Source organism: Phoxinus phoxinus (genome assembly GCF_949152265.1).
Source record: "Phoxinus phoxinus genome assembly, chromosome: 13".
NCBI classification, from domain to species: domain Eukaryota; kingdom Metazoa; phylum Chordata; class Actinopteri; order Cypriniformes; family Leuciscidae; genus Phoxinus; species Phoxinus phoxinus.
The window spans coordinates 22392739-22406198 of record NC_136888.1 but is presented as its reverse complement, the minus strand read 5'-3'; the positions used below and the strand labels follow the sequence as shown (position 1 = coordinate 22406198).

The 13460-nt window shown below is 36.5% G+C and overlaps 1 protein-coding gene across 8 annotated transcripts in view; it reads left to right on the top strand.

Annotated features, from left to right (window-relative positions):
* Positions 1-13240, top strand: part of cnksr1 (connector enhancer of kinase suppressor of Ras 1) — a 28737-nt gene extending 15497 nt beyond the window's left edge. For 2 of the 8 annotated variants that reach the window (XM_079632298.1, XM_079632304.1), the window contains 16 exons: positions 275-334; positions 1020-1088; positions 1522-1641; positions 3472-3560; positions 5224-5259; positions 5427-5536; positions 6336-6460; positions 6734-6767; positions 6856-7031; positions 7815-7888; positions 8295-8366; positions 10063-10136; positions 10532-10605; positions 11140-11242; positions 11350-11528; positions 11699-13240. In XM_079632298.1, the coding sequence (XP_079488424.1) occupies positions 275-334; positions 1020-1088; positions 1522-1641; positions 3472-3560; positions 5224-5259; positions 5427-5536; positions 6336-6460; positions 6734-6767; positions 6856-7031; positions 7815-7888; positions 8295-8366; positions 10063-10136; positions 10532-10605; positions 11140-11242; positions 11350-11528; positions 11699-12016 (1713 nt within the window). In that variant the 3' untranslated portion in view covers positions 12017-13240. The remainder of the gene's footprint in view (positions 1-274; positions 335-1019; positions 1089-1521; positions 1642-3471; positions 3561-5223; positions 5260-5426; positions 5537-6335; positions 6461-6733; positions 6768-6855; positions 7032-7814; positions 7889-8294; positions 8367-10062; positions 10137-10531; positions 10606-11139; positions 11243-11349; positions 11529-11698) is intronic. The other 6 variants (XM_079632300.1, XM_079632305.1, XM_079632299.1 and 3 more) reach the window with 5 other exon arrangements.
* The last annotated feature ends 220 nt before the right edge of the window (positions 13241-13460 follow it).

Genomic DNA, 13460 nt, shown 5'->3' with positions numbered 1-13460 from the left:
TATTTAGATCGGACTTTGTCTAACATCTAATACTGCAGCAGTCGATTCATTGACCAGTGCCGGTTTGAACAAGCTCCCTCAGTTCTCCCTTTGAATTTCTTTCCATAATGCTCGCTGATCTAGACGGCAGGAAGGCTAAATATTATAGCGAATCTGCAGGGTTCACAGACCAATTAGCAGCCCGGATTTTCATCTCTTTTATATAAGCCATTGAATTAAAGTTTAGCTGAGGTCTAAGATAATCTTGGCTTGATACATTATTTCTTTCACATAGGGAATTGAGATCACCACCACAGGATCCAGAAATCATTTTGTCACTGGAACAGCAGCTGAGGTAGGACAGGTTGACGGTACCCCAGCGCTTCATAAATTTTGGAAGATGTAAAAGTATAATTTAATTTGTTTAGGTAGAAAATTAGTGTTTTTCTAGCATATACAAACTTAAATCACCCCTTGAATTGTCTGCTGGGAGATACGTGAGGGTGTTTTTGAAGTCTGCTGTCAACGATCCTGTTAATGAATCGACACATACAGTATGTCAGTCAAACTTGACTCTCAGAACAGTGTGACCGAAATCTTAACTTCCTCTTTGTAAAAAAAGTGGGCTAGTTTGAAAGCTGTCTTAAAATGAAAATCTTGAGTTTGATTATTTTTTCTTTCCTAGATAATAAGAGAAAACTATGCTTCAAAGTAAACTGCCTTATGGTCAGAAATGGGGGAAGAGGGGAGTTATGTAATTTCCTTTAGTTTCATTTAAATGTATTGGAAAAGAGGCACATTTAATCACAAGTAAAACAGTTTTTAACTTACACTATTATTTTAAATAATTAGTCATCCAACCTTAAATATGTTGAGTTTGCATTCTAAATGCACTTGGTTTCAAAAGCGGCACTTGTCAGTTTGAATGGGCATGATGCTTCTATTTGTGGGTGGTTCCTTCTACGCCATTGTAGTTTTTGGTACTGATATACTCTGTTGTACATCTTATGTTGTACATACTCATAAATCTTGTCTTACAGTCTTCTACAGAGATCTGCGAGAAGATTTTAGCGGGAGATGAGGTCATTCAGGTCAACGGACAGATAGTAGTAAGTAGCAACTGTTCAATGCTAATAACTGCACTAAATAATCGTAAAAGGTTATTTACATAAAGACTTCTGTCGTTCATTTGATGACCTGCCCGCTGGATTTGAGCAGATGTCTTTTGTCCACTAAATTGGATTATCGTTATTTTGTGGCTCAATGCCCTATTATTACTGATAGGCACATAGAAGAAAGACAAACGTTGATGCTTCTTGATGTTAAACACTGAAACATTCTGAATGTAACAGGGTTGGCGAAATCTCCTCTGTTATTTCAGGTATAACTTTTTCAAATGAAATGAATAAATAAATCTAGCACAGTTTTCTGAAAATAACCCATAGAAAGGTGCCGCATCAAGCATTAGGTGCGAAAGAACCTCCATTTTGGATGCAAATATACATTTATTTAACGCAATGTAAATGATAAATACAATTCCAGGTTGGCTGGAGCAGGACAAACCTTGTTAAAAAACTGGAGGAGAATCCAAATGGAGTATCTCTGGTTTTGAGAAGGCTTCCAGGTTTCCTGAAACGCAAGGAGAGCCAAGCAAATTCTGAGGTACTAAAGGCTCATCCTTTTACTATACATATATATACATACATTAACATACTCATTTTAAATTGGCAGTTTAGCTCAATGACTCTGGACTCAGTTTTTTAAATCCTTTAGGGTTGTTTCAGCTTTTTAAATCCTTTAGGGTTGTTTCAGCTTTGTTCACACTGGACTCATTTGATTTGGTTATCAAATCTGATCTTTAGGACTGAACCCAAATCATAACTATGACATAAATAGTTGAAAAAGAAACATTGTTATGACATAAAAAGTTAAATGATGAGAAAAGATACAAAAAACCTGACTGGCATTCAGGGAGTTTAAACGACAAAATCCTTTAAAAAAGAAACCGATTTCAAACCAATTACGAATGTGATTTGGATCGGGTTTATAAACATTTTTTTGTTTTGTATTGCATTCATTTGGTATTGCTGTTTGTCTAAACAAAAGCTAAATGTGTTTTGACAGTGTTAATAATAAGCTTGAAATGAACACATGAGTCTCATATGAGGTGCTGCCAGGGTTTTACACTGTTGATTCTTTTAGTGGTTGCTTTGCAACAGATTTATTGACATCACATGTTAACACGTCACACGTGGTTGTGTTTGTTCGATGAGCACATTTCCTCTTTGTGACACTGCAATGAATACATATTCTCTCACACGTTCACACTTACAATAAACGTTTTCAAATGAAAGAAACAATCAGATTTCCATTTGAACTTGTTTATTAAATGCATCGTCATGACAGCAGTGACTTCCTACCCTCCAGTACCCACTTCCTACCCTCCTGATATTACACACACACACACACACACACACACACACACACACACACACACACACACACACACACACACACACACACACACACACACACACACATTTTTTTTATTAAAATAAAAATTGATTTATTTTAATTAGAGAGAGAGAGAGAGAGAGAGAGAGAGAGAGAGAGAGAGAGAGAGAGAGAGAGAGAGAGAGAGAGAGAGAGAGATGTGTGTGATGTAGCAGTCATGTGGCTTTTACAATGATTGGGTCTGTTGGTGACCCTGAGGGACTGATCCTCAGGGCTGCGCTAAGAGCTCAGACAAATGCACACTTACCAGACCCATTACTTACTGATGAATCCGGACACAATCACTTTTTGAGCTATCAAACACATTCCATTGTTAATTTGTTATTATTATTTGTATACTATTATAGGTTTAGTTTTTTATTACATTTTATTTATATTTCTGTTTTCATTTTAAGAATTTTGAGTAAAACACATTTGAGTCATATGTCTCTTTTTATTATGTTTTAGTTATTTTAGTACTTCAACCTAAACAAAAATAGAAATGTTGCCTTGACAACAATAATTTTTTATAATTGATTTTATTTCTGTTAATGTTTATCTTATTTCAAGTAATACTTTTTTATGGTTTTACTTTTTGTTCTAGTTAACAATAATAACCCAACACTTAGACTTTTAAAATAAGGACACATAGACATCTATTGTTTTTATGTAGCCTAAAGCTAAAAGTAAGCTTTTGCATTTAGAATTAAAATACAGAATTAAAATAATAATAATGATTTCTCTGAACAATTTTGTCCCCAAAGTATTGCTTTATAAACCCACACACAAACACAGTCACTAGCACAGTCTAACTGGAAATGGACACATAAATGTACTAATGCATGCCACAAACTAACCATGATCATTCACAAGACATGAACGTACACATGAACTCATTGTCACGCATCTACATGTCTCGCCACAATAAAAAACACTAGCCACATGAGAGGAGTCATTGGGTTTTTCCAAACGTGGATCTCATCGATTCTTTACTTTCAGAGAGAGGAGGAAGAGGAAGAAGAGGAAGAGAAAAACAGACATTCTCTTTTGGGGAGGGTGGCAGCTTCAGTCCGTTCTCTGTCCTTCAGGTGAGTTTGGCCATCTCAGCTGAATTTCCTCTGACGCTCCTATAATCACTATATGCTGTTCTTTCTGATGCTGAATTTCCTCTGACGCTCCTATAATAACTATATGCTGCTGTTTCTGATGCTGAATTTCCTCTGACGCTCCTATAATCACTATATGCTGTTCTTTCTGATGCTGAATTTCCTCTGACGCTCCTATAATAACTATATGCTGCTGTTTCTGATGCTGAATTTCCTCTGACGCTCCTATAATCACTATATGCTGCTGTTTCTGATGCTGAATTTCCTCTGACGCTCCTATAATCACTATATGCTGCTGTTTCTGATGCTGAATTTCCTCTGACGCTCCTATAATAACTATGCTGCTGTTTCTGATGCTGAATTTCCTCTGACGCTCCTATAATCAATATATGCTGCTGTTTCTGATGCTGAATTTCCTCTGACGCTCCTATAATCACTATATGCTGCTGTTTCTGATGCTGAATTTCCTCTGACGCTCCTATAATCACTATATGCTGTTCTTTCTGATGCTGAATTTCCTCTGACGCTCCTATAATAACTATATGCTGCTGTTTCTGATGCTGAATTTCCTCTGACGCTCCTATAATCACTATATGCTGCTGTTTCTGATGCTGAATTTCCTCTGACGCTCCTATAATCACTATATGCTGCTGTTTCTGATGCTGAATTTCCTCTGACGCTCCTATAATAACTATATGCTGCTGTTTCTGATGCTGAATTTCCTCTGACGCTCCTATAATCAATATATGCTGCTGTTTCTGATGCTGAATTTCCTCTGACGCTCCTATAATCACTATATGCTGCTGTTTCTGATGCTGAATTTCCTCTGACGCTCCTATAATCACTATATGCTGCTGTTTCTGATGCTGAATTTCCTCTGACGCTCCTATAATAACTATATGCTGCTGTTTCTGATGCTGAATTTCCTCTGACGCTCCTATAATCACTATATGCTGCTGTTTCTGATGCTGAATTTCCTCTGACACTCCTATAATCACTATATGGTGCTGTTTCTGATGCTGAATTTCCTCGGACGCTCCTATAATCACTATATGGTGCTGTTTCTGATGCTGAATTTCCTCGGACGCTCCTATAATCACTATATGCTGCTGTTTCTGATGCTGAATTTCCTCTGACGCTCCTATAATCACTATATGCTGCTGTTTCTGATGCTGAATTTCCTCTGACGCTCCTATAATTTCCTCTGACGCTTCTCTCAGATAACCCATGATGCTTACCATGGATTCTATGTTTTCCATTATTTATCTATTTTACAGTAAATTTACTGTGTATTCAATTTAATCCATTTAAATCAAGTTTATTTGTAAAGCGCTTTTCACAATACATATTGGCCTGGTTTCACAGACAGGGTTCAGATTAAGCCAGGATTAGGCCTTTGTTCAATTAGGACATTTAAGTACTTTTTATAAACGTGCCTTGTTTCAGTGTTAAGTTTTCTGTTATCAGCCAGAGATGAGTGTGTCAAAGTAATTTCCATTCAGCAGTAATATACAGCTATAAGATAATGCATGTGTGGTTAGTTAACGTCACGTATTCAGTTAATTGTATTAGAAGTGAAAGTCTCCATTCCTCTGCCTGTGTGTTTCATAAACTAATTTCTTGTTTCATAACTCTTTTCTGTAAGCTACAGTGAGGACATACGAGCACTCCGCTATCTCAGGTTTCTCTCTCTCTGTGTGCGTGTGCGTAGCATGGCTAAACTATAGTATGTGTGCGTTTGGGTCAGCTTTCATAGCATTAAAGCTGCATCTGTATAATAGCATTGCAAAGGAAACGTTTTTTGTGTCATATGCAATCATATAATGTGTGTGTGTTTATGTACCATAGATCAGCAGCAGACGGCACACATTTCAAACGGGAGAAATCAGCGCTCTCTAGTGATCTAAGCTCTGATGAACATCAGTCAATCACCTTAAAACGCCACCAGCCAGGGGCAGGTAAAAGTCACTGCAGATTGAACATAAAACACTGAAGACATCAGCCCCCATAATGAATGCATAATGTATGCAGATTTTGTACATTTTGTCCACCCAGAAGTAATGAATAAATTTTTTCACAGACATCACAATTCATAATATGAAGTACAGTTCGCTTCACGTACACTGTCGTTCAAAACTTTGGCTCCTGTAATTGTTTTGTTTTTTGTAAATACTATAATTTAGCAAGGGCTCATTAAATTGATCAAAGGTGACGGGATGTTTCTTGAGCACCAAATCAGCATTTTAGAATGATTTCTGAAGGATCATGTGACTAAAGATGGAGTAATGATGCTGAAAATTCAGCTTAAGATCACAGGAATAAATTACATTTTAAAATATATTGAAATAGAAAACTTTCGGTAGCTTTGATTTAACATGATCATGGCAAACTTTTCACATTATACACAACCAACAAGGCTGAGATAAATAATATAACAGAACAGAGGTAAGTTAGTAAATCTTTAATAGTAATAAAAAATATAGTTATTAAAAATGGTTCCAGATACAGAACCAAATATTGTTCATCGGCTATATTTTTCTAGTCAACAGCATGGCTCTACCAGTTAAACTACCAGTAAACAGCATAAGCCAGGTTGAAACAGCTCAGCTTAATAATTCATGTTACTTATAGGTAGTCTTTTCAACGGCCATAGTTTCATTGGTTCTGTGTTGCTGAGCATGTATAATTGTTAGTTTATAGACTTCTGCAGCTTATAAGCTCTATAAGGTAAATGTAACTCTGTCTTCACACTTATAGACTCTCAGCGTGCGAGTCGAAACAGTTTGGAAGTCAGTTCATCTGCAGAAAGAAGTCCGTCCCCAGGAGACCAGGAGCTCAAACGAGCCAGCACCAGCTCCTGTCCTGACATGGCAGGACTAAGAGTAAGAACACTAAAAATACATTCATTTTGTGTGACATCCAATTCAGTACACTTTGTTCTTTCTCCTTGTTAAAGAGCAAGATGCATTTTGGAGAGATACTATAATGATTTGTCACCCTTGTGCCCTTGAGTGCATTGTGAGTCATTGAGAAGCATCTGCTGTGGCATCTCACAATAAAGTGTTTTAATGCGGCAACTGGGATGACATCAGCAGAAGTTGATGTTCTTTGAACCATGTGATCTCAGAGTAATGCTAAGTTTCTTCTAACCACAGGAAGAAAAGGAGAACAAGAAGAGCTCTACTAAAGGTCAGGCATGGATTTTTTTTTCTCTAGAACACCTAATTTCATCTATTGCAAAATAATGAATCTAACCTGATTCGTTTGTATACATAAGGAACACGGACAGCGATGAGCCGCAGGAGGGTGTCCTGTCGTGAACTTGGTCGGCCAGACTGTGACGGTTGGCTCTGGAAGAAGAGAAAAGAAGCAAATGTCTTCATAACTCAGAAATGGCAGAGATTTTGGTTCGTCCTGAAAGGTCCTACGGTGTATTGGTATACCAGCCAACAGGTTAGTACGAGTTTACTTTGTAAAGTGGTTGAATTGCAAGTAAACTTATAAGTGGATACACAAATTGGCACTCTCCTTGATAGTGTTTTCACCTTTACAAGGGATGCACAATTTATCTTTACAATATTGGACAATATTAGAGTTTTTTTTTTTTAAGCCAATATTGGATGTTGTAACAGTCTTTAATAACAGTGTTTATTATGATCTGAATATTCGTTCTTCCTACTGTACATTATAATGTTGTGATGCCAGCATAACTTGTTGCATTTAAAAGTTGCAACTTTATTTTCAACAGTTTTGTTTTTAAGGGGAAAAATTAGAAGGCTGCCGTTTACTCCCCCTCATGTCATTCTAAAACTGTATTACCTTCTTTCTCCTATGGAATATGAAAGAAGATAATTTGAACACTGTTTCGGTTCCTATTGACTTCCATTGTATCCCCCCCACACACATAGACGCACACAATGGAAGTCCCTGGGAACCAAAACTGTTTACCACCATTCTTTAAAATATCTACTTTTATGTTCTGTAGAATAAAGAAATGCATACAGGTTTGCAAGGACATGTGAGTGAGTAAATTTTCATTTTTGGGGAACTATCTATCCCTCTAATTTGGTGACAAAATGGTGTATAGTTTTAATACCGCCCACTAAATGACACTAGTTATCAGTTTATCGGTATCAGACATAATTTTAATATCTTTGTAACTCAATTTTGTACAAAATCAGTTCATGTAGATGACGTACTTAACAAAATAATTATTGAACCCTTTTCTTTGCGCAGGAGGAGAAGGCGGAGGGATTAATCAAGATCGGCAGCTACAATATAGAGAGCGCAGGAGAACACAAGAGGAAGTAGTGAGTATCTTCTGCACTATACAACACTTGCTGGCAGTGGTTTACCCATTCATTATTTGCTAAAAGCATAAAAGCATATCTATTGACTGAACAGCATTAAACCCCGTTCAGCACGATTGTTTGTGTTCACACTATCATAAAGAAACAGAAGTCGCCCGGCTCCTCGGACTCTGTGTTTGTGGTTGGCTGTGAGAGTGAGAGTATCTGGCACAGGAGGGCAGTTAGCCGGAGATGTGTGAATAACAGAATTACACTTTACATTCCTCAGATCTTCCCCCGCAGTCCACATACACTGTACAGCACAACCTGCCACCATGATGACAAATGAGTTTTCATTAAGCTGCTAAAGCTTCTGCCCTAAGATTAATGGTTAATATCATCTGATCTCTTTCTCTTTTTCTCCTAGTGTATTTAAAATGCGCCACCAGCGCTTCCAGAATTTTTTCTTCGCCGCTGATAATGTAAACGACATGAGCAAGTGAGTCTGGCTGCATATAAACAATTGTTTTCTCTATACGACAGTTATGTCTTAGAGAGCATTTAGTAAAAATCATTGAGTAGCGAAATGTCACAATGATTAGATCTTGCTGTGCACCTGCAGTTTATCTTCATATGCAAATGACTGTGATTTGATCTTTGAATTTAAATAGATGTGTTAGATGCAATTGTACATTGTATGGTGGAGTGTAATAATAAGCGATTCACAGGTTTACTTAACAAAAAGTGTAAACAATGTGTGGGAAATTTAGAACAAATTGCATATACTGAGAGCCGAATTGATTTGTACACTCTCTTCGTTCTTTTATTGATAAAAAAAAAAAGCAAATCAGGTTATGATGAAACACGCTCGCAAATCTGTGCTTAGTGCAATTTACACAATTGTGTAACCTGATCTTGTGGGTCGGTAGTGCTTGTGCAGTTGACTGTCACAATCTAGCAGACTTGATCTTAATCATGAAAATATATTCATTCATATCTTTAATTGCATATTACTTTATATCACTGAGGCTAAAACATGGTCAAATAAACATTTGGGTAACAAGAAAACAGCTTAGTCTGCTAGCTTAGCATAACACTAATACATTTCAATTTTCTTGAGATAGAATTTTGCATTTTAAACAGGGCGAAGGGGAAAGCAGGATTTTTTTGGGAAACCTGCTTGGAAACCAGAAATTCCACATTTCACCATTAATATAATACAGCAAATAAGCTGGAAAACCTTCTATTTGTTCTTTAAAAACATATTTTGTGAAAATAACCTTTTAGTTTAGTTTTATAGTGCTGATCAGATAATTCAACAGCCACTGCATGGCACCTCTACAGTGATTCAGGGCTGAGTATATTATGTAATAACACTACAGATTGGTGCTCTCTTTTACACTGCATGATTTGTCCAATGACCAGTCAAACTCCGGTGCTTCATACCTCTAATAATAGAGCCGATGATATGATGTTCTGGAGAGAACCTTGGGCAGTTATGTTAACTATCACCTATCATTCCCCCACTCATTTGCCAAATGATAATATTAGACCAATCAGGTGACTTGGTCTCATCTGAAGAGATTTATGCCATTTATGTCTATTATTTACGGGCACGATTGTTCAGATATTCTGTTGCCAAGTTGCAGTGGTTGATCTGAGCTTCAGTGTGAAAAGCTTTGAACTCTAAAATGACTCTTAATGACTTTGACCTCTTGAGCAGCACTCGAGGAGCTGCAGTAAAGCAGTGAGTCAGCTGACGCTCAGAGTCAGATACAGAGAGCAACAGTCTCGGTCTGCGGCACTGGAGACAATGTTAATGCCAACGCCTTTAACCTATTAAACACTCCCACCTCATGTTTACCTGCCTTTTATTGCTCTTTTCTACAGCACACACACACATAATCATTTGTTTTTACCTTTATATACTGTCTATGGGTTTTACGCATGAAGGATCTCTCACACGTCACCTATGCCCCCTAGTGTTCATTGCCTAATACAACACAATACAAATCACTTCTAGTGCAAATTGGAAACTAGTGATGGTGAGACATGTGGATTGGTGATAATTTATCACTGATAAATCAGTATTTTTGACTGCTTTTGTGTGTGTCTCTCTCTCTCTCTCTCTCTCTCTCTCTCTCTCTCTCTCTCTCTCTCTCTCACACACACTCACTCACTCTCTCTCTAAAAAGATGGATTAAATGCCTAATTGCAGCCATTCAGAAAAACAAGAAATATGTCCAAAGTCAACCAGACAGTGAAGAAGGTAGGACATTTTTCATGGTGTATATGCCAATACTAATGCTGTTTCTATGCAACATTTTCAATATACAGTTATTGAGAATTTTGATTAAATTCTGGCATAGAATTCGTAAAGTCCAAACTTGATGCCTTCAACCGAGTTTGGTCTCCATTCCTTTAACACATAGATGCCTGATTTTCCCCATTGCATTCCAGTAAACTAATATATACCATAATACCAGATATAATACCATTGTCATCTTATGTAACTTATTATAATTTTTTTTCTTCTACTGAATATTATGTTTGTTTCCTTATTCCTCAAGTGTATTTGCAACTTTTTATTTACTTGTCTTTCAAGTGTATTTGTAAAAAAAATTCTGTCAGTGCTGGATTCATGAATGATATTTCTGTTGTCAGACTGTTACAGTGAAACCGAATCTGAGGAGGAAACATCACGTTCACCACTTTCTCATCGGAAGAAAGTCAATACGGTGAGAATAAACACAGACACACCCACTCACGAATACACACCGACATACACACTTCACATACATACACAAAACAAATAACAATAAAAAAAAAATCCATTTACTCAACCTCATGTGGTTCAAAACCGGTTTTAATGATTTAATTTTTTGTGTGGAAAAAATAATTAGATATTTACAAAAAGACAGTAAAAACAATAATATTGTGAAATATTATTACAATTTAATAGAACATTTCTGTTTAAGTATATTTTAAAATGTTATTTTTTCCTGTGAGGGCAAAGTTGAATTTTTGGCAGCCATTACTCCTTCAGTGTCACATGATCCTTCAGAAATCATTGATATGCTGGGATATTGGGGTTCAGAAAAAAATTCTTATTACAATCATTTACTGGTTCGGAGATGGAAACATTTCTTGTTATTATCAATGTGGAAAAAAGTTATTTTTTCCCTTATCCAAACTAGAAAAATATTGTGTGCTGTATACTTTTCCTTGGAAATTAAAATGGTTTACAGATTTTCCTCTTTATTTTGTAACAGAAAACCCAAACTCAATCAAACACACTTCCTCGAATAAAGGGTAAGCAGAACAGGATGTCAGAGCCATTAACCATTTCACAAGCAGGGGGCAGTAAAATTGCAGGTAAATGATCGGCATAAACTATCAGCCTATCAGCTTCTTTATCTTAGATCTTTAAATCCTTTGGAAACTTTGTCAAGATAAACAAACAAATTCTCTCTATGTCTCAGGAAAATTAGATGAGATGGATGAAATGTTCCATAGCCTGAAGAAAGAAGGAGTGTCTCTGACTGGTCAGAATCAGCCGAAGACTTACGACCAGCTTCGTAAATCCTTCATTAAACGCAACAAAAACCCTGTTATCAATGAGAAGATACACACACTCCGTGCCCTCCAGAGCACACTCAAGGTTAGACATGCATTGACACACACACACACACAACCAAACATGAACTGTTATTAGGATTATTTCCTACTCACGTCAACGATAATAGATGTATAGTATGCAGTACTACATAATTACCCAGGTCAGGCACACAGTGGTCTCAACATTTGTCATTGGCTACCTGTGTTTCTTAGGCGAAGGAGGCGGAGCTTCACCTGATTAACAAGATCCTAGAGGATTCTGAGTTCTCATCGCAGAAGTTCCGTCAGTGGAAGCAGTGCAATGAAGAGCTGCTGCTGGACATTGAGAAACAGCAGAAACAGGCAGAGTCGCCAAGCACAGACACAGTGTCCAGGGTCAGCGACGAGGCAAGCGGACTGGCCCTGAGTGATGGAGAACAGTTGGTAGACTCAGAGACACCTGATGACAGATGCTTCACTCCTACAGATGCACAGGTGCCGATGCAAACAGTCACGGGCGAAACACCTACAGAGAGCTTCTTTTACATATGACACGTGTACAGAATTTGCAAACACAGCCACTTTCCTCCTGTACTGTATTAAAACAAATACCAGTAGATAGAGAAACAAAAGTGCAACACTGGGACAAATGTGCGGAGCCGAATTGCAGTCAGCTGGCACAGAGTGATGGCCGTTTCACAAGAAGAAAGATCTGTTATCTGGAGCTTTTCAGCTACTTCAGTACTACTTTGTACTTCTACTGTACATTCACTATAAACTGTCACTGAATGTATGATGAACTACAACAAATGGGCAAAAGAACACATTTAACTTTTAGGCACTTGCTAAAGGATGTTGATTATACCGATGTATGTAATTTTAAACATATTTTAGATTAATTATATTATTATGATGCATATTTGTTTTTACTTTAGGTATATGTGTAAGGTTTGCTTAAATATGTCAACAAATGTTTTATGAATGTTTTCGGTATGTTCAGACACGATTGACAAGAAAGTATTTCTTTTATAAGAATTTTTCCTTTTTATTTTGTAGATAATTTCTGACATTGCAGATCCTGAAAACAAGTTTAGCAGGCTCAAAAACTATATTTCCTGAGGAAAAAAAATGATTACCTCAACCTCGCATTGCGTTTGTATTAAATGCCCAGCGTTGGTAATTTTCCCAGAATTGCCACACAGTGGCGCCCTGTGTTTTGTTCACGAGGTGGAGCATATGCCACCTGTTCCTTTTTAGTCTTTCAGTGTTTTTATTCCAACACTGTATATGCATGTGTATAATGGCTGCATGTTTGTATATGTTTTATCTGAAGCTTCTCTCTTAGTCTTTTTATTTTATTCTAAAATATCACCAGCCAAATAGCTTTTTTTTTCTTTTCAGTTGATCAAAGGAGAGAGTGTTAAATGACTTGTCATGCAGACAAAGTCTTGTTGACAAATTAGAATCGCAAAATGTTATAATAATTTATTTCATTTTGCTGTTTTAATTTTTTTGTTCATACAATGTATAGACATAGATAAAAAAAAATGTAAAAAGAAATATAAATTTGAGATTTGTCATTTGCCTTATGTTAATATAAAGTGTACAATTACTGTGTTTATTTAGAGCAAATCTCACTGCATCTGTTCCTCTGAAATTGGTTTAAATGCTCATTAAATAGTTTTGGGAGGAAAAGAACTACTAATTTGTTCATTCTGTAACACTTTACTTAAAGCCTTTATATATAGTGCATTATAAAAGTATTTTTAATGCATTAATTATGCCTTGCAATGTGCCTTATTTTTATTTATTTATTGTAACATTTGATAAAATATTATTATATAATGGCTAATTGTTTCAATCTAAAACATATGAAAAGTGTAACATAAAAAAACATTAAAAAAAGTGTAAAATGTATTTACCAGAACAAGCCGTTTAGTGTAAAATCATTAGTTAGCATGACAAAGACAAACCAGCAGTTGTGATGACTGAAATA